At 38.8% G+C, this 22,589-nt stretch overlaps 1 protein-coding gene across 1 annotated transcript in view; it reads right to left on the bottom strand.

Moving 5' to 3' along the window:
* Nucleotides 1–22,589, bottom strand: part of LMBRD1 (LMBR1 domain containing 1) — a 137,550-nt gene that overhangs the window by 43,702 nt on the left and 71,259 nt on the right. The window contains exons 8-9 of the mRNA XM_061427129.1: nucleotides 15,301–15,426; nucleotides 6,817–6,969 (exon numbers count right to left, since the gene is read on the bottom strand). Coding sequence (XP_061283113.1) covers nucleotides 6,817–6,969; nucleotides 15,301–15,426 — 279 coding nt within the window. The remainder of the gene's footprint in view (nucleotides 1–6,816; nucleotides 6,970–15,300; nucleotides 15,427–22,589) is intronic.

Genomic DNA, 22,589 nt, shown 5'->3' on the forward strand with positions numbered 1-22,589 from the left:
GTTGGTGATGGACAGGGAGGCCTGGCATGCGGTGATTCATGGGGTCGCAGAGAGTTGGACACGACTGAGCGACTGAACTGAACTGAACTGAACACATTTAGTTTAGAAAATATCTCGTTTGATAACTATGTATGTATTTCCTGTGTTTCTTTCTCCAGCTAATATGAATTCCTTGCTCCTGGATTTTTAGTCCTTTTGTGTTAAGAAAGTTTGTATTTTTGTTTGTGTACTTGAATTTTCCAGTGCTCCTAGCCCCCATGTTCTTATTCACTCCTTTACTAAACACTGTATTGGTTCTTATGTGTTCAATTCCTACCTACTGCCTACACAGTAATCTATGAGAAATTCTATTTTCTTTCTCTCTCTTCTTAATTATCTATTCCTCAGCACATATGTTTGTGCTTCACTCTCTGCCCCAGCCCACACTTTTTCTTCATACAATACTAAACGTTCACCATAGTCCTTTTGCTGATGTTCACCTTCACACCTATTAATAGGCCAGAACTTGGCAACCGGGGATTTCTCAGCAAGAGCTCATCAGTACAGAATCCCCTGAGTTCTTAAATGTTTAAAAACTGTTTTTCTAAAGGATATTTTGGCTAAATACAAATTCCTTGGTTCTGCCAACTAAAACTGGGCACTTGCCATCAGTCTCTGCAAGGACTAAGTCACAAACCGCTGCTGCTGCCTACCTTCGACACCCCCTGAGAAGGCTTCAGGGTGGAGACCAGGAGTGAGGCACTCTGTGATCCAGGAAAATGGGCAGAACAGGCCCTCAGGGAGTTAGGCATTTTCAGAAGACAACTGTATGAGCCTGATTCTTGGATCTCTTCAGATCTAGCACTAAAATCATTAATGCCGACTTCTGCTCCTCATGACTGGCCAATAACCTTCTGCCAACATGTGTGCCTGACTGCATGCACCCCTTCACTAAAATCATATACAATACTGACTTTCCCTCACCTCTTCCGAGCAGCTCCTCAGAGCTACCTGAGGAGCTGTCTCCCGGGCTAGTCTTCATTTTGCCCCCAGTAAAACAACTCACAACTCTCACATTGTGCATTGGTTTTTTTTTCAGTAGTTCATACCTTTTCATTGAGATTTTATTTTTTTAATGTTCTTCCATTCCTTCCTAGCTTTGTATGTTTCTTGAGAAGTCTAAGTCTAATAATGTTGCCCTTGTGAGCTGATCCTTTTGCTTGGAAATCTTGAGGATTTTCTTTAAATCTGAAGTCGGTTTTACCAGGAAACTGCACATAAATTTTCCCAGGTACAAAGTGGCTATTTCCTGTCTATTCATGATATAGAATATTCATGACATGTGGATTCATGTCTATTTACTTTAGGATTTTTTTTTTGGGGGGGTATTATACCTTTAAATATTCTGCTAATTTGTTTTGTTTTGCCACTGCATGGAAACCTACACATATGTAGTTTTTCTTTCTTTTCCATTTCAACACTCGTTTTTGGATTTTTTTTTTACTTCATCTTATTTTCCTTCTCTTGGTTATCCTTCTGCCTTTCTTCAAACGCCCCCTCTTACTAAATTTTATTTGATCCTTTTCTCTCTTGGACACACTGTAAATTTGTTTTCATTTCCAAAATTAAGTGTATTTTCCTCCCATTTTCCCCTGAGTTCAACTCTATTTCTATCTGATTTTTTGTCATTTTCTGTTTTCTTGCTTCTTAAATAGTGGTAAAATACAAATAACATAAAATTTACCATCTCAAACATTTTTGAATGTACAGTTTAGTTGTGTTAAATTAACTCACACTGTTCTGCAAACTAATCTCTTTTCATTTTGCAAAACTGGAACTCTGTACCCATTAAAGAACTCCCTAGACTTCCTGCCCCCCGACCCTTGGAGAATCACCAGGGTTCTCCAGGTACCTCTTAAAAGTTGAATTATACAGTATTTGTCTTTTGGTGATTGGCTTATTTCACCTAAGATTGGGGGTTTAAGATCAATCACAGGCTTATCTCCAAATTTCGTCTTCTCTCTACCAAAATTTTCCCAGATTGTCTTTGTTTAATACAAAGTTTTGTAGTAAGAGCTGGCAAGAAAACTTGCTGGATTTGTGAGGTCTTTTGTTGTTGTTTTTCTTATAAGTAGTTGATTCTCATTTGCAGATTCTGCATTTACAAACCTACTGCTCGCTAAAATTTATTTATGGCCTTAAAATCAACACACATGGCTCTTAGCAGTCTTTTGAAGATACACTGTGCATATATGTTCAGTCTCTCAGTTATGTCTGACTCTTTGTGACCCCACAGATTGTAGCCCAACAGACTACTTCTGTCCATTGAATTTTTCAGGCGAGAATGCTGGAGTGACTTGCCATTTCTTATTCCAGGGGATCTTCCTGACAGAGGGCTCGAACCTGCATCTTCTGCATTAGCAGGCAGATTCTTTACTACTCCACCGCCTGGGAAGTCCTCGCAGATACATGCAAAGAGGTAAAAATTCTAAGTTCCTGATGCTCACATTCCGAGCTAAGCATGAACTAGGCAATACTCTGCTTTCTTGTTTCAGCTCTCTTACCATAGACAAGTATCCTGTAAGTGCACTATTTACTGCTATATTCTTTGCATTTTGTACCTTCTGTCAGCAATTTTCTTGTTTAAAATAGCCCCCAAGCATACTGCTGAAGTGCTGTCTAGTTCCTAAGACTAAGAAGTCATTCAGTTCTCCTGGGTCTCTCCAGTGTATACATGTTATCAAATATTTGTTTGAAATTCCCCTGTTGACCTGTCTCATGTCAATTTAATTCTTAGACTAGAGAGAAGAATTGAGAAAGGTAGAAAAACATTTCTTTCTTCCCCACAACAAAACATTGCTGAGAGAAATTTAATGAGACATAAACAAATGTAAAGTCGGCCCATATTTATGGTGTAATATGACTTAATACATTAAAAATGACAATACTACTGAAAGTGTTCTACAGATACAATGCAATCCCTACCAAAATCATAATGACCTTTTTTTTTTTTTTGGCAGGAACAGAAAAAGCCATTCTAAAATTCATATGAATTTCAAGGAAGCCCAAACAGTAAAAACAATCTTGAAAAAGAACAACAAAGTTACAGGACTCACGCTTCTCTATTTCAAAATTTACTACAAAGCCACAGCAACCAAAACAGTATGGTACTGGCATAAAGACAGACACATAGCCAATGGAAAAGACTCCAGAAATGAATGCTCACACATACGCTCAAATGATCTTTGACAAGGGGGCCAAGGTCACTGAAAGGGGAAAGAACAGTCTTTTCAAAGCACGATGCTGGGAAGAAGAAATCTTCATGCAAAAAAATGAAATTAGACTGTTATCCTTCACCATATACAAATACCTCAAAATAGATCAAAGATCTAAACGTAAGAGCTAAAACTATTAAACTCTAAGGGAAAAAAACCTTCATGGCACTGGATCTGGTAATTATTTTTTGGATATGACACAAAACACAGGTAACAAAAGAAAAAAAAATGCATCAGACATCATTAAAATTAAAAATCTGTGTATCAAAAGACACTATCAACAGAGTGAAAACACAAGCCAAGAATAGGAGAATATTTACAAATCATGCATCTGATAAGGAGTAACATTCAGAATATTAAAAATGAAACTTGAATAAGCATTTCTCCAAAGTAAACATATAAAGCCAACAGTCTAATGAAAAGATGCTCAGTGTCACTAATCAAATGAAATGCAAGTGAAAACCATAATGAGATATCACTTCACAAGCATAACGTTGGTTATTATCAAAACAAAGGAAAATAAGTGTTGACAATGATATGGATAGATTAGAACCCTTGTGCATTGCTCGTGGGCATGTAAAATGGTGCAGTCACTGTGGAAAACAGTAGGTTCTTCAAAAGTTATACCAGAACTGATCAAGATCTAACAACTGCATTTCAAGATATATACTCAAAAGAACTGAAAGCAGGGACTCAAACAGGTACTTGTGCACCAATTACCTTGAAAGCACTATTCACAATAACCAGAAGTTGGAAAAAACTCAATGTCCACCAACTGATGGATGGATAAACAAAATGATGGATGGAAAAACAAAATTAATATTATTCAACCTTAAAAAGAAATGAAATTTCTATACATCAAAAACATGAATGAACTTTGAAGAAATTATGTGTCAAATAAACCAGACATAAAAGGATATATAATTCACTTACATAAGGTACCTACAATAGGAAATTCAGAGAGACAGAAAGCAGGATAGAGGTCATTAGGGGATGTGAGCTGGGCAGGTGAATCAGGAAGGAAGGAGTACAACCTTTAAAGGGTACCATCTTTAAAGGAAGTCAGTGTTGGATACGACATAACCTGGGCAGACCCAACTAGGTCTGAGAAGGCAGAAGATTCGACTTCCAGTGGACCTTAAGCCTCATTATATGCTCATTGTAATACATCAGCTAAACGACACCCCACAAGTGCCATGACAATTCCATAAAAGGTCAACAAGTGAACTCCTGGAAATCCCCGCACCTTCCAAGATGGTTAGAATAATCCTCCCACTCATTAACCTATGAAATTACTCAGCCCATAAAAACCACCCACTCCATATTTCAGGGCCTCTCACCTTCTGAGACACCCCACACTGTCTGAGGAGTATATTTCTCCCAGAACCGTTCTCAGCTTTTAAGACAGACCGAATTCTGTCTATGGAATGTTTATCTCTCTAAATAAATTCACTTCTTATCTATCACTTTGTCTCTCACTCAATTTTTTCTGCTATGAGACATCAAGAACCTGAATTTCATTAAGTCCTGAGACCAGGTGTGTGATCTCAGTTAAAAGACAGTGGGTTCAAGCCCCAATCTGAGCTGTATGGTTTCAGGGGGATGGGGGTGGGGTGGAGGTGAGGAATGGAGAATTAGTTACTGTTGAGTGTTCTGTTAGAGATGATGAAGGTTCTGGAAACGGGCAGTGGTGAGCATTGCACAACACTGTGAATGTATGTCATGCCATATCGACAAACAGTTTAAATGGTGTATTATATGCTATATATGTTTTACCATAAAAAAGTCTGAAAAGATAAGTGATATAACTATGGATATGAATTTATTACTTTCTATATGAATATAAGAGGTCTAAGTATAACAAGAGGCGCATCAGGAGCTTCAGGTTATCTAGGCCAATTAGTTGTATACACTAGAAAAATGTGCATCTGTCAGAGAGCAAGTTTAATCAAGTGAGTAATGTAGACTGCATGCTTAGAAATGTGCTCAGTATTGTATATAAACACTATTTTAAGGACCCATTAACTTATTCTAATTAAACGCTTATTTCTGTAAGACTCTTCAACTCAAAACTAATTTTCTTCCTTGAGTTCCATGGCTAATTTGTGTCTTTGTAGGCAGGAACAAACACAACATCGTAAAGCAATTTCCCCCAGGTAAAAATCGATTTTTAAAAAAACTGGAAAAAATGAGGTACAAACAAAAAGAAAAATAAGTCCCTTCGCTGTTGACCTGAAACCATCACAACACTGTTAATCTGCTAACCCCCAATATAAAATAAAAGATTCAAAAGAACAAAATGAAAAATGAAGGAATGTATAAATGTCTACATAAAGATTTGTACACAAATGTTCATATCAGCATATAATCATAACAGCCTCAAACTGGAAACAACTTGAATCCCCATTAGCAGGTGAATGGATAAACAAGCTGTGATACAGACACAGCAGAATGATACTCAGCAAGAAAACAGAATGAACTGCTGAAAAGAAATGCGGTAACACGGGTGAACCTCAAAAGCACTAAGCTGAGCCAAGGCCAGACAAAAGTCTGTACCTTCCACGATTCCATAGAACATGTGAAAGTTAACCTCAGTGACAGAAGGACGTCAGCGACTGTTTGGGGCCCGATGCAATGGGCCTGGGAGGACACCCAGCTTTATGCAGCGATGTGGATCTTCTCTAACCACAGCCTACATTTGGTGAAATCATTCTACACACTTTATAAAGCTGTGAAAGTCCCTCTAAACACAGGTACAGTGAAATGGCACAAAGCATTTAAAACAAGGCAGCTGTTAGTGACCAGATTATAAATATCTATAAAGAAGCTAATATATAAACAATTTAAAATTAAGTTAAGGGTGGGCACAGTTTCTTTATACCTTTGGTGGTATGAAAACAATCACCTTGGGAAAACAGACTAGGGTAAGTCTTTAAAAAGAAACTGATTCTAACCGACAGTTTTAAAATGATATACAGTAGATCTAACTGATTATGTTTTTGAAGAACTCTTTTAGAAAAGAAGCTTTTTAGGGTAAGCAGTCAGGTAATTTCCCCATTTCCTTTTGAATTATGAGAGGAAGACCCGAGTCTGAAGAATTTAAGGCTAGCAAATGATGGTTTAAAAAAAAGGGAAATTAATGGTTTTTCATCTTAATACCTTGTACATATTTTCAGAAACATGCCACCACACAATGAAGCAAATTCTGTTGAAATTTTTAATTTGAATACTGAAATCTATCTGATTGAAAAAGTTCTAATACAGGTCCCAGATCTCCTATAGAAAAGTACAAAGTTGTAAAACTAGAAGCATACTACATTACTTACCTATATTTTAAGTTTCTTCAAGCCTCTAGCACTTACATTACACATGAGTAAATAAAGCTCAGAGAGGTTATGCACCTTACCCAAACTGCCAGGCATCGGAGCTGCAATTTAAAACCAGATGATTTTAACTCTAAAACCCATGCTCCAGGCGCCACACTGCAATGCTTCCACAAGAATCCATCTCTCTGAGGGGTGCTACATAGAGAGACAGCGTAATTCTGTAAAACTCCATTTACCTTCAGGGGACGTAGAGCACCACAGAATTTTGTCCACCAGCTATTTTCAATGAATTCTAAGCGCCTCTCTCTTTTCCGAAGTGTTCGTAACCTTTCTTCAAATTGTTTTAAGGCGCGTCTATCCCTTGCCGGCAAAGGTCGACCATCTTTGCTCTGCAAATAACAGATCAAAATAAAACAGTTTTTTACCATTAAGGTCTTAATAGAGTACACATCAGATTTAGCAGATTCAGACAACAAAAACTTTTTAGGTTGGACTTGACTCCTGAGGCAAATTTACAATCTGAAGGAAAAAAGCAAAACCCAATAACTTCTATGTGAGAATACACATCTCGGAACCAAGGTCAGTGTCAAAATGTGATGAGAACATGTGCACATTTAATGCTAAACTTTTCTTGATCCCTATTTTCCAAATACTCAATATGGTGAAGTTATGTAGAGACATAGTATCTTTTTAAACACCCCTTTTATGAGGCACTTTATGTTCTCTGTTTGATCACTCTCCTTCACCTCCAAATTCCTCACCGCATCCCTTCACATACCCAGCCCTATGTTCCTCCTCCCCTTGGTCAGGAGATTGTGTTCCAGCGTTTACCTGGGCTGATGTTCCTCAGTCCCTGACTCAAACACCAGCAGGGGATGTAGGATTAGGATGTGCTGAGCATAAGATTTTTTTTTCTTTTTAAAAGGCTAATTACTTTACAATATTGTATTGGTTTTGCCATACATCAACATGAATCCGCCACGGGTGTACACGTGTTCCCAATCCTGAACCCCCTCCCACCTCCCTCCTCATACCATCCCTCTGGGTCATCCCAGTGCACCAGCCCCAAGCTTCCTGTATCCTGCATCGAACCTGGACTGGCAATTCGTTTCTCATATGATTTTATAACAATTGCTAAGAACTGGCACTTTCTTACCCTCCAAGTACATTTGCGAAGGAGTCAGGTATCCTTGGGCTGACCTCAGATAATTCTCCTGTACTTTCATATGATATTGACTGTAACCGTGAGCAGTACCCTTCTGTGGTGTCTCAGGGACACGTTCCCTCGTGAACTCCCCCTGCCCCAAAGTGCCTTCAACCAGGTACAGTAATAAACCACAATAATCAGACAACTGCTAAATACTAAGAAGGTGAAATATACATTTGCTTTTACTGGAAGGACCAAGAAAATGTTTACAAGGGACATTTTTATTACTTTTAAATTTGGGTTGGCACCATATGGCGTGTGGGGTCTTAGTTTCCTGACCAGGGATGGAACCCTTGTCCTCAGCAGTGAAAGTGCAGAGTCCTAACCACTGGACTACCAGGAAATTCTCAGCACCATTTTAAAATGTAAAAACATTAGATAATTAGAATGTTAAAGTCCTTTCAAGGTTCAAACAGGATGCTGGAAGAGACAGCACACGGTGGTCTATAACACAGCATGGAGTGCTGTCATGTGAAATAACAGACACATGCAGACAGTGCCCAGATAGCCCTTCATCAAGGGGTGTGCATGGTCACAGTGATCTCCACAGACGCACTGCCACGCTCTTCTGGAACCAGACGTCTCTTCCTTACTATGCTGTTCCCCAAACTTCAACACACCTAACAATCAACAGGACATTTCATTAAGCACAGGTTTCTAGACCCCACACCAAGAGAATATGACTCAGTCAGGCCTTGGGTGAGGCCTATACTTTGCTTTTCTACCAAATTCCCAGGAGGTCCTGATGCTACTGGTCCAGAAACCATACTCTGCATGGAAAGTGGAAAGTATTAGTCGCTCAGTCCTGTCTGGCTCTTTGCAACCCATGGACTGTAGCCCATCAGGCTCCTCTGTCCATGCGATTCTCCAGGCAAGAAGAGTGGAATGGGTTGTCATTCCCTCCTCCAGGGGAGCTTCCTGACCCAGGGATCACATCCAGGTTTCTTGCATTACAGGCAGATTCTTTACTGGCTAAGCCAACAGGGAATTACATGGAATTACAGGGAATTCCATGGGACTATATTTAACTATCTTTACTGCTTTAAGTCAAGTACACTGCTTACTATCAGAGTGCATCCTCAAAGGAACCTTACACAAGACTGTTTTATGAAGACTAGAGGAATGAAACACTTCCCTCCACAGACAGATCCAGACCACACTTCAGTCATGTGGTACTTCACAATTTTTCTCACAACTGTCATTCTAATATCAAAAGGACACCAACAAGGTAGATTTACTTCACTGCTGGCTTTTGCTGCTGCTGCTGCTAAATCGCTTCAGTCGTGTCCGACTCTGTGCAACCCCGTAGACGGCAGCCCACCAGGCTCCTGCGTCCATGGGATTCTCTAGGCAAGAGTACTGGAGTGGGTTGCCATTGGCTTTCGCTAGTTCAGGGAAAACATATTTTTTAGTAAACTAATGTAGAGATCCACTGAAAAACAAGCTCAACTTATCTGCCTATTTGAGTGAGGGATGGAGCCCGCTCTGTTGTGCCAACAGCAAAAACCACTGTGGGAAGAAATGTGCTCAAACACACACCAGGAAAGGCACCCAGCAGTCAACCAATTATTTCCTTTGGGGAAAAAATGTAGTTACATTGTATATAGGCAAAAAAGCTTCCCTTCCCATGGTCCACCAGTGACCACTCCCTCTTTTGAGGTTACCACTGTCACAGAAACTAACAGAGATCAACATCGGACACAAAATTCTGTGTATATACACGTCCCCCTATGCAAACATACTGATGTTTTACATAATAGCTAACATTTCCTATGCCTAAAGTGATCTGTTCTTTTATGGTTATTCTCCTCAAATCTTCAGAAAACTTTGGGCTGGTAATAGTAATTCTATTCATTTATTCAGTCAGTTTAGTCACTCAGTTATATCTGACCGACTCTTTATGACCCCGTGGACTGCAGCACTCCAGGCTTCCCTGTCCATCACCAACTCTCAGAGCTTGCTCAAACTCATGTCCATCAAGTCGGTGATGCCATCCAACCATCTCATCCTCTGTCGTCCCCTTCTACCCCTGCCTTTAATCTTTCCCAGCATCAAGGTCTTTTCTAAGGATTCAGTTCTTAGCATTAGGTGTCCAAAGTATTGGAGTTTCAGCTTTAGCATCAGTGCTTCCAATGAATATTCAGGACTGATTGTTCCTTTGTGCTCCACCATCTCCCAGGGTTTGCTCAAATTCATGTCCATTGAGTCAGTGATGCTCTCTAACCATCTATTCTCTGCTGCCCCCTTCTCCTGTTGCCTTCAATCTTTCCCAGCATCAGACTTTTTCCCCAATGAGTCAGATCTTTGCATCAGGTGGCCAAAGTATTGGAGCTTCAGCTTTAGCATCAGTCCTTCCAATGAATATTCAGGACTGATCTCCTTTAGGATTGACTGGTTCATCTCCTTGCAGTCCAAGGGGCTCTCAAAAGTCTTCTCCAGTACCACAGATTGAAAGCGTCAGTTCTTCAGCGTTCAGCCTTCTTATGGTCCAACTCTCAAATGCATACATAACTACTGGTAAATCATAGTTTTGACTATATGGACCTCTGTTGGCAAGGTGATGTCTCTGTTTCTTAAGTATGCTTTCTAGGTTTGTCATAGCTTTCCTTCCAAGGAGCAAGCCTCTTAATTTCATGGCTGTAGTCACCATCTGCAGTGATTTCAGAGCCTGAGAAAATAAAATCTATCACTGCTTCTACATTTTCCCTTCTATTTCCCATGAAGTGATGGGACCAGGTACCAGGATCTTAATTTTTTTAGTTTCAAGCCAACTTTTTCACTCTCCTCTTTCATCTTCATCAACAGGCTCTTTAGTTCCTCTTCACTTTCTGCCATGAGTGGTATTATCTATATATCTGAGGTTGTTCATATTTCTTCCAGCAATCTTGATTCTGGCTTGTGATTCATCCAGCCTGGTATCTTGCATAATGTACTCTGCATATAAGTTAAATAAGCAGGGTGACAATATACAGCCTTGATGGATTCCTTTTCCAATGTTGAACCAGTCAGTTCCATGTCCAGTTCTGTTTGTTTGTTTTTGTTTTTGAGCTACATACTAGCTTCTCAGAGAGCAGTTTGTAACACGGTCTGGTATTTCCATCTCTTTAAGAATTTTCCAGGTTTGTTGTGATCCACACAGTCAAAGGCTTTAGTGTAGACAATGAAGCAGAAGTAGATGTGTTTCTGGAATTCCTTTGCTTTCTCTGTGATCCAATTAATGTTGGCAATTAGATCTCTGGTTCCTCTGCCTTTTCTAAAACCAATAGTATATCTGGAAGTTATGGACTTCATGTACTGTGGAAACCTAGCTTAAAGGATTTTGAGCATTACTTTGCTAGCATGTGAAATGAGACCAACTGTGTGATAGTCTGAACATACTTTGGCTTTGGCCTTCTTTGGGACTGGAATGAAAATTGACCTTTTCCAGCTCTGTGGCCACTGCTGAGTCTTCCAAATTTGCTGGCATATTGAGTGCAGCACTTTCACAGCATCATCTTTTAGGATTTGAAATAGCTCAGTTGGGATTCCATCACCACCACTAGCTTTGTTCACAGTTATGCTCCCTAAGACCCACTTGACTTCACACTCCAGGATGTCTGATGTTAGGTGAGTGACCACACCACTGTGGTTATCTGGGTCATTAAGACCATTTTAGTACAATTCTGTGTATTCTTGCCACCACTTCTTAATCTCTTCTGCCTCTGTTAGGCCCTTACTGTTTATGTCCTTTATCATGCCCATCTTTGCATGAAGTGTTCCCTGACATCGTCAATTTTCCTGAAAGCATCTGCAGTCTTTCCCATTTTGTTGTTTTCCTCTCTCATTTTTCACTGTTCGTTTAAGAAGACCTCCTTACCTCTCCTTGCTGCTCTCTGGAACTCTGCATTCAGCTGGGTTTACCTTTCCCTTTCTCCTTTTGCTTCTCTTCTTTTCTCAGCTATTTGTAGGGCTTCCTCAGACAACCACTTTGTCTCCTTGAATTTCTTTTTCTTTGGGATAGTTTTGCTCCCTTCCTCCTGTGCAATGTTATGAATCTCTGTCCATAGTTCTTCAGGTACTCTGTCTACCACATCTAATCCCTTGAATACAATCATTTCCTCCACTGTTTAATCATAAGGGATTTGACTGAGGTCATATTTGAATGGCCTAGTGGTCTTCCCTAATTTCTTCAACTTAAGCCTGAATTTTGCATAAGGAGCTCATGATCTGAGCCACAGTTAGCTCCATGTCTTGTTTCTGCTGACTGTATAGAGCTTCTAGCCATCTTTGGCTTCAAAGAATATAATCAGTCTAATTTCAGTATTGACCTTCTGGTGAGGTTCATGCGTAGAGTCATCTCTTCAGTTGTTGGAAAACCATGTTTGCTATGACTGGCATGTTCTCTTGACAAAACTCTGTTGGCCTTTGCCCTGCTTCATTTTGTACTCCAAGGCCAGATTTGCCTGTTATTCCAGGTATCTCTTAATTTTCTACTTTTGCATTCCAGTTCCCAAAGATGAAAATGGTATCTTCCTTAGGTGTTAGTTCTAGAAGGTGTTGTAGGTCTTCATAGAAATCAGTCAACTTCAGCTTCTTTAGCTTCAAGGGGGTGGGGCATTGACTTGGATAACTGTGATATCGAATGGTTTGCCTTGGAAAAGAACTGAGATCATTCTGTTGCTTCTGAGATTTCACCCAAGTACTGCATTTTGGACTGTTTTGTTGACTATGAAGGCTACTCTATTTCTTCTAAGGGATTCTTGCCCACAGTAGTAGATACAATGGTCATATGACTTAAATTCACCCATTCTAGTCCATTTTAGTTCGCTGATTCCTAAGATGTCCATGTTCAATCTTGCCATCTTTTGCTTCACCACATCCAATTTACCTTGATTCACGGACCTAACATTCCAGGTTTCTATGCAATATTGTTCTTTACAGCATCAGACTTTACTTTCAACACCAGACACATCCACAACTAAGCATCATTTCCGCTTTGGCCCATCCACTTCATTCTTTCTGGAGCTATTCACAGTTGCTCTCCACTCTTCCCCAGTAACATACTGGACATCTTCCAATCTGAGGGGCTCATCTTCCAGGATCTTTTCACCTTTGTATACTGTGCATGGGATTCTCCAGGCAAGAATACAGGAATGGTTTGCCACGTCTTCCTTCAGTGGACCACACTTTGTCAGAACTCTACACTGTGACACGTCCATCTTGGGTGGCCCTACACATGCAAGTCCCTTCACTACAACAATGCTGTGATCCACAAACTGGTGCAAACTGTTATGTGAAACTTTAATTATTAAAAGGTACATGTTATGTGTTTGGGCACATGTGACAACATTCAATTTTCTTTAGAAATCTGTGTATTTTATATTCCCACAAACAGTATGCCTATCCCCATATTCTCACATGACAAAGGTAAACTTTTTAAGATTTTCAAAGGATTAAAAAAAAAATACTGAGTTACTTTAATTTCCAGCCATCCTGGACTTTCATTTTAGCACTGAAAGTTCCATGTTCTGGAAAACTCCTCACAACCCATGCAAAGGGGGATCTTAGTGAACTTCATTACTAATGAGCTGAAAGATCATTTCATATTTTCACTGAGCAGGTTAATTTCTCCTTCAGTATACTGTCTATTGATTTAGGTCTTTTATTCATTATTTCTATGTATTGCTTGTCCCTTCTTCTTCTTGACTTACAGATGCTCAGTATATATCACCTATATTGCAGATTATTTCCTCTCAAAATACTGTTAGTTCTTTAAATTCCTTTTGGTGCCACTTTTTTGGGTACATAAATTTAAAAACATAAAAATTTAATATTCAACAATTTCTTAATTTGCACTTGAGTTCTCAGTCTTGTTTAGAAAATTCCTCTGCACAACAAATTACAATTTTACTTTTATTTTCTCCTAATATTTTCTAAATGAATTCGATTTAAATTCTGAATCTGTTTTATTACGTAGTAGGAGGTTTATGACAGAGAAAGCAATGGCACCCCACTCCAGTACTCTTGCCTGGAAAATCCCATGGATGGAGGAGCCGGTAGGCTGCAGTCCATGAGGTCGCTAAGAGTCAGACATGACTGATCGACTTCACTTTCACTTTTCACTTTCGTGCATTGGAGAAGGAAATGGCAACCCACTCCAGTGTTCTTGCCTGGAGAATCCCAGGGATGGGGGAGCCTGGTAGGCTGCCGTCTATGGGGTCACACAGAGTCGGACATGATTGAAGTGACTTAGCAGTAACAGGAGGTTTATGAAAATTTCATTTTTTTATCTTTTATACAGGATACTGAATTTCCACCTAAACTTATGAGAAACTCTCATCTCTACATTACTGAATCTTCCCAATTAGGAACTGATGAAGTTCTTCATTTATTTCAGTCTTCTATTACATTATTTCAATAAATTTTATAATTTTCACTAAGAAGATTCTGACATTTCTTATTATTTTATAGTTCACAGTTACTGTGAATGAGATCATTTTCTATTACATCCTCCACCTGGTTAATGATTTGTACACATGAACGGGCACCTTGATGAACTTTTATTAGTTCTATTAGTTTGTCAGTTCATTCTTTTAGATTTTTTTGGTAGATAAGATCTTCAAATAACACAAGTTACTTCCCTTTTCTTCCCTCTTCCTCCTACATTTCTTATCTGACCAAGACCTCCAGGAACAGGACAGACACTACTGTCCTATATGTGCCTTTAACAAAAACATTCCTTTCCTCATTAGGCACCAAGCTCACGGAGGCTTCTGTTGCCAAATAGTTTCTTCTCTTCCAATTTGGTAAGACTCTTCTCTAAACGTAGTAACTACAAATTGACTCTAAATAAAGATTCATTGGCATCTATTAAGATGTTTATATTTCTCACTTATTCTCAATATATTAAACTACTTTTATTTTCTAACATATCATCTTTGCATTCCTGGGATAAACCTAGTCTGACAATTATGAAATATTTCCTTACTACAGCATCATTTTTGAATTGCTAATATTTTTACTTATATTGAATTATTTGCCTCTACTTTCATAAGAGAGACCAGTCATATAAACAGTTTTCTTTTTTTGTGTGTCATATTACCATCTGGTTTCTGTATCAGGATTATCATAGTTTAACACAATTATTTAGAAAACTTTCCATTTTTTCCTATGTTCTATAAATAAGATTTACATATTAGTTGAAGGTGATAGAGGAAGAAAAACTAGTACATAAAACCTGAACGTAAGTGATACAGTGCACTCTGATACTGCATATGGCATCAGCACACCTGGGAACTAGCAAAGTAATGGCCATATGTAAGTAGAACTTCTGTGTTTCAGTTGTTACACACAGATAAAAATTCTCAAACTGTCAGCGTCCTACATTTTATAGAAGGTAGTTTTTTAAAGATATGCTGCACAAAAATTCAAACAGTATCAAAATATAGGCTCACCAATGTCTAAGTCACAACAGAAAGCAGCTCAAAGACAAAGTACTTTTATGACCCTCAACGGCAATAAAATACCAATTCACCTTTGATTTAATTGTTTGGATGTGCTGCTCTACTTCTTCAATGTCTTCAGTGTTTTCCAGACGCTCATAAGCAGCATTTCGCGTGCCTTTAATCAGATTTAAAGGTAACGCCGACATGCCATAGGCCTGAAAGAAACAAAAGCAAGACTACTGTTAGCAATACTATTTTAAATATATTAATACACAATTTTCAGGTAAAATAAATGTCCTTTGAAGTAATAACAAAGAGTAAGCAGTTGTGAGGGGCACAGTCACTGAAGAATAGAGTAAATGGGAGTGAACCGTGACTATGTGGTCTCATGATTCTGTTTATTACATATTTAGTTACACAGAGTTATATTATGTATATTATACTGTAATACTAACTACCCCTAGAATAGATAATATCTACTTCTCAAAGGACAAGTTACCAAATTAATGTAAATATAATACTTTGTCAAAGTAATAAATCATGACTGCAGGCTAATCAGGGGTTAAGATAGTCTAAATCAGTAAAAACAATTTACAAAATTATTTTCTGTGGAAAAAAACAATTTTATCCAAGTAAATGTAGTAAACTCTTAGTAAAATATATTTTAATATACATTTTATTTGATTAGCATACAAATAATCTGTATGTAGTTTATTTGTAAGTTCTAAATATTTATAATCTTTTTGCTAAGTATTTTAATTCCTATAAGAAATTTTAAAATTTTAATCAGCATTAAGAATAAACATTATTTTATACTATCCAATTCTCTACTAGCCAGTCCCAAATGTGAAGTTTTATTGTAACTATTAGAAACACTTAATAGCAAATGCCATGTGACCATTATTCAAAATCGTTATTGACCTTAAATCCTTAGAAGAAAAACTGACAACCATCATCTCTTTGCTGCGACGATGATCATTCACTCATTGCAGCAACAGGCTCTAAAGTCAATACAAAATTATGTATTTAAATCTTTTACATTTTCTACCTGAGATACTACCAAACTACTTTAGCCAGCAGGGTCATGTTAGGCAGGGTCATGAGACTGAGTTTAAATAATAAATGTGGGCAGAAGTGATCAATGCTCTACTTCTTAGGCTTAACCCCAAACTCTAAAATGTTCTGAGTGACTCTGCAGATTTTCTCTCATGCTCTGCTACCTGGTTTTCAACTCCCAGGATGATCTCAAATATGTTTAGTGTCATTCTGAATCATTTTGATATTCTCACTGGGTCTCCTTTAGACATTGATTAAATATTGATTAAATCACAATTCATATATGAAACCATAAATTCTGACATTTCAGGGTTCTTTTTTAATTAAGAGAGAATGCAAACAAAGAATATGATTACAAGGAATTCAGAAATCACCAGTTCTATCAAGTAAGAGCAACTCTATAGCTTATTGTATTTAGATAAGTAACTAGCTGAAATTATTACCCAATACGCAAATCCTTGCATTTTCTAAAGGAGAAATACTTAAAACCTTGCATTTTAAATATTGTTAAAACATAAGTTAATGTTCTCATGATTTCCACATCAGCCAAAAACAAGAAAAACAAAAAGGAGAGGTTGGGGAAAGGTTCTCTTTGTATTTGAAAAAATACATAATTTGGACAGAGTAGAATAATTTTCTTCTAATTAAATTCTTGTCAAGTTTATACTCCTAATGACCTTGGTAAAATATAAAAAGGAAATACATAATAAGGTTTAAATTATTTTTAACAGTAAATTTTATATCCTCAAAACACTGAAAGTGTAAAGAAAAAAGTCTATGGAAAACAAGGTGCCCAGAGATTGCTGTTGTTGTTGTACAGTCACCCAGTCATGTCCGATTCTCTGTGACCCCATGGACTGCAGCATGCCAGGCCTCCCTGTCCTTCACCATCTCCCAGAGCTTGCTCAAACTCATGTCCATTGAGTCAGAGATGCCATCCAACCATCTCATCCTCTGTCATTCCCGTCTCCTCCTGCCTTCAAATCTTTCCCAGCACCAGGGTCTTTTCCAATGAGTCATCAGGTGGCCAAAGTATTGGAGCTTCAGCATCAGTCCTTCCAGTGAACATTCAGGATTGATTTCCTTTAGGATTGACTGGTTTGATCTCCTTGAGTGTAGTCCACAGAGATTGTTACCATTCCCCTACAGGACTGTCCTATTCCTGTTCTTCTAGTAGCTCCACATCTTTTAAACATTATTGAAAAAAGTAAATACTTTAAGACTTCAATGAGTATTACATGATAATCATTCAGTCATTCTCCAGTCTCACATATCATTTTATCACAAGTCCATATTGCTATTTATAACCAACTGCCAAGGCAAAAAAAACCCAGTTTATGCCCAAGTATATTTCTGTCTTGCCAATCAGTTTCAAACGAGGCTTATTTTATCCCAATGCTTGCTATTCTGTTTGATGGATCTGGATCTCTAAATATACTAACCTCAGAACTCAAGGAATCTGTACCCTACTCAGTATTAAAATGTGACCCCTACTTAGAGTTTACCGTCAAACACAAAGTAATCTAAATTTTCCTAACCAGTTTGCTGGGTCTCCCTTACTACAAATCCATCTTCCAGACTGTTTCTGAAGCAATCTCTCACACTCAAGTTAAATCGTGGCATTCCCCTAGCTAACATCTACTGAGACTCTCCAGGACCCATAAGGGTATTTGCGCCGGTGGGAGTCCCTGGGATTCTGGGTTGGGGCCATCAGAATCAACAGAGCAGGTCAGAGGGCAGGGAGACGAGGGGTAGGCTGCCACTCCAGCCAGAGTGATGCTACTCCGTCCACCTATTTTTATATGTATCAGAATTTCACGAGTGACTGTTTGACAAAGCAGTGTGAACTTCTTTCCAGTGCGAGAATGATCAGCGTCTAATCCTGGCCTGCAAAAGCTCTTCATGACCCAGCCCTCCCACCCCGTCCTCATGCCTCTTGCTCACAGCTCCTCCTCGCTGCAGCTTCCGCCTTCAGCTCTGCCCTGGGGCCACACGCAGAATCTGCAGTGCCTTAGCAAAACGCCTCCCTGCTCACCTCACTTCACTAGCCAAGTCCAATGCCCTTCAGGTCTCAGCTTAATCACACCACATCTGAGAAACGTTCCTTAAATTGTAAATGTGCCTTGCTTACAATTCAATTATAGTGCAGAACACTGGACATGAACATTATTGCTCTGCACATCTGTTTTACACTAAGTCTGCCAAACTTGTAACTTATCAGAATCACGCAGCAAGTTCATGACAAGACGGATTTCTCAGCCAAACGAGTAACAACTGCAGTAAACTGTTTGATATGTAAGGACTAGGTCTGTTTTTCTTTTTCCTACCTTTATTCCAAGAGTGAACATAAAATAACTTCTCTAACAAAATAATACTTAATCAAAAAAGTGTTTTAAAGAGTTCTTTATCCACATGAACTCTCTTCCTTACATGGAACTTACACATTTTTTAGAAGAGTTAAAATTGAATTCCTATAGCTTACATGGGAGAAGGCAATGGCAACCCACTCCAGTACTCTTGCCTGGAAAATCTCATGGATGGAGGAGCCTGGTAGGCTGCAGTCCATGGGGTCGCTAAGAGTCAGACACGACTGAGTGACTTCACTTTCACTTTCCACTTTCATGCATTGGAGTAATGCAAAAATTTGGGGGAAAAAATGTATATCCTTCACAACACCCTGTGGTAATATGAGGCCAGAATACAACATCTTTTTGGGAATTACTGTCTGAAGAGAACAAGTAAAAGAGAGCAATTGCTATTTTGGTTACCTAGCTTGTTTCTGGATTACATGCTTAAGTTTCAGTGACTATCAGGAAATTTAACTATAATATTTAGATTATGATAAATGACATAACACATTATACAAAGTATTTATTCATTACAACTTTAAGATCCTTAAACAACAATCTTTAGATTTTAACCTCAGATTTCTTTGAAAAACTTGTATGAAGACTATCATTTTTCAGAAGCACAAAACTTTCACTGCTTACTACTGCCCTCTAGTGAAATACCAGAAAATCAACAAGGCTAAAGAGATTATATCACCTAAAATGCTTCCAGGTCAGCCATACTTGCCTCTAATATCACTTGTTTCAATTTCCAAAAATAAACCACCATCTGCATTTTAAAACTCAAATGTTTTGAAAGAACATATACAAACTAAAACATTTCTAATATGCTCTTGCCCCATGAAAACACATTTTCCCTGCCATCTCTCTCTACCTTTTGTAGACAATGCTAAGCATTGCCTATAAACCGAACACACGTCCTGAATATACTTATAAAACCTATTACTCAAGGACACAGATGCCGAAACTAGTGAAACTCAACATTTATTCAGTAAATATTTCCAGTCTAAGTGTTCACTGATTCTAAAATACATGTATGTATGTGTGTGTGTGTGTGTGTGTATATGTAGTTGGTAGTTCAGTTGCTAAGTCGTGTCCAACTCCTGCGACCCCATGGACTGTAGTGCACCAGGCTCCTCTCCATGGGACTTCCCAGGTAAGCATACTGGAGTGGGTTGCCCCTGCCTTCTCCAGGGGACATTTCCAACCCAGGGACCAAAACAGGGGCTCCTGCACTGGCGGTGGTCTCTTGCATTACAGGCAGATTCTTTACCAACTGAGCCACCACGGAAGCTGTGTGTGTATTTTTTTTCTCTTATTTAACACCAGCAAAATTTGAATGCATCTTATGAACATAGGCAAGGCAGAAGTCATGGCACAGCGGTCATCATCCAGATATTCACAAATTTGGTCATAGCTGGTTAGATTACACTTACTTCTCTAGTAGAGTTACATGCATTTGTGGTACAACTAGTGAGTTAAACTGCCACTTACAACGTCTTATAAGATAGTACTCTGATTTGACATTAAAGGAAAAAGTTAATGTGTAAGGAAACACAGAGCAAAAGAGCAAGCAGTGAAGCAAAACTTTACTGGAACAATTATGATTCCACATTTCCTAGCAATGCAATAGTCAGAGGCTTTATAAGCTTAAGAAAGAAAGGTACCCAAAGCAGAAGACATTTTTGTATTTTGCTACTCAGGTTACAAGGGAAGAAACAATAACACAACAAAAACAAAAACAGCTTAAATTTACACAGTGGGTGTGTCGGCAGCTTCAAAGACATTCCAAGAGACAAGTTGAGCACTCAAGAAAAGCTGTCTCATCAATTCTTTTGACAGCATAAAAGACACTCTATAGTGAAACATGGACATGAACAGTCAATCCAAAAAAGTGACTGAGAAGAGATGTTCCAAATGTGAAGTTTTAGGAATACCTTTACAACTTATTTCACGTATATTTGCCTTATTTTGCATGAAGAAAATTGATCTGATTTTTTAAGCATGTAAGGCCAAAACACTTGTCACTGATATAAAACAAAGATTATAAATGATAAGACAGCATGGCAGGGACCCTTCCCTTACAGTGGTACCAACTGAGCCATCAGGGAGGCACACAAGGAGAGGCGCATCTTACAATCAGGTCAGAGACTCAGGCAAGCACGCTGCCTGCCACAGGCAAGGCTGAATGACTGAGCATGTAAAGCAGAGTTCTGTCTTCAAAGGTTATTCAGAACCACCGCTTTAGTTCTATGTTAAAATCCTTAATTTATCACTCTAATTTTCTCCAGTATTCTGGCCTGGAAAATCACATGGACAGAGGAGCCTGGAGGGCTAATAGTCCATGGTATCAGAAAAATAGTCAGACATGACTTAGCGACTAAACAACACAATTTTCTTTAATCCATTAGTTTCATTTATAGTAAATTTATACAGGTGGCGCTAGTGGTAAAGAACCCACCTGCCAACGCACGAGACACAAGAGACACAAGTTCAATCCCTGAATCAGGAAGATCCCCTGGAGGAGGAAATGGCAACTCACTCCAGTATTCTTGCCTAGAGAATCCCATGGACAGAGGAGCCTGGTAGATGACAGTCCACAGGGTCGCAAAAGAGTCGGACACGACTGAGCAACTAAGCATAGCACATTTAGCATAAATATATATATATATATACACATACACACACATATGTATATACATAATTCATAAACTCCTGGAAGACATGTTCATTTTTTTTTTTACTGGTAAGTGTACATAATTAAAAGCGCTTTCTAGGTGGCACAAGATTTCCCTGTAGCTCAAATAGTAAAGAGTCTGTCTGTAAGGCAGGAGACCAGGGTTCAATCCCTGGGTTGGGAAGTTTCTCTGGAGGAGGGAATGGCAGTCCACTCCAGTGTTCTTGCCTGGAGAATTCCATGGACAGAGAAGCCTCGCAGGCTACAGTCTGTGGGGTCACAAAGAGTCGGACACGACTGAGTGACTAACACACACACAGTCTAGGTGGCACAGTGGTAAAGAGCCTGCCTACCAGTGCAGGAGATGGAAGAGACGCAGGTTCGATCCCTGGGTCAGGAAGATCCCCTGGGGGTGGGGGGCATGGCAACTCACTCCAGTATTCTTTCCTGAAGAATCCCATGGACACAGGAGCCTATGGTGGGCTACATATTATAGGGTCACAAAGAGTCAGACACAACTTAAAGGACTTAGCATGCATGTACATAATAAAAAGTTCAGTAGTCTCTGTACTTATAGCCATTTCAGTGGTCCATATGATTCATTTTATATGAAAACAGCATTATTCAACATTTCCCCACTTGGTGGCACCAAAAAATTAAAACGTCTGCATAAGTAATTGTGCCTAGAAGTTCGGTTTTTTTTTTTTTTTAATTTAAAAAGTAGCGGATTCTCTTTCAATTTAAGTTGAAAACACTATGTAAGATAACGTGTCATTTGACATTCTTCTAAAATTCGGTGCCCAATTATTTGGCTATTCCTTTAGATGCGGTACAGTGGATATTATCGATAAAATTTAAATAATCAACTAGTTTCTGAACTAAACAACAGTGTGTACCTAAGAAATTCACACTCAACTGACATATAAACTACAAAAGCTTCTGTAGTTTCAATACGAATAACTACAGATTCTAGAACAGACATGATTTTACCTTTAATAATTAATTTCTTGTACTCAGAGTCAAGGGCTTCCCTAGAGGCTCAGCAGTCAAGAACTGCCCTGCAATGCAGGAGACACGAATCAATCTATGGGTCAAGAAGATCCCCTGGAGAAGGAAATGGTAACCCACTTCCAGTGTTGGAAAACCCCATGGACAGAGGAGCCTGGCACGCTATATAGTCCACGGGGTTGCAAGGAGTCGGATATGAATGAAATGACTCAGTACACACGCACAAGGGTATCTTAACCAAGCCAGTGTGATCATTATACTTGATTTGATGGCATACATAATTTTCAGT

The sequence above is a fragment of the Bos javanicus genome, chromosome 9 (genome assembly GCF_032452875.1).
Source record: "Bos javanicus breed banteng chromosome 9, ARS-OSU_banteng_1.0, whole genome shotgun sequence".
Taxonomy (NCBI): Eukaryota; Metazoa; Chordata; class Mammalia; order Artiodactyla; family Bovidae; genus Bos; species Bos javanicus.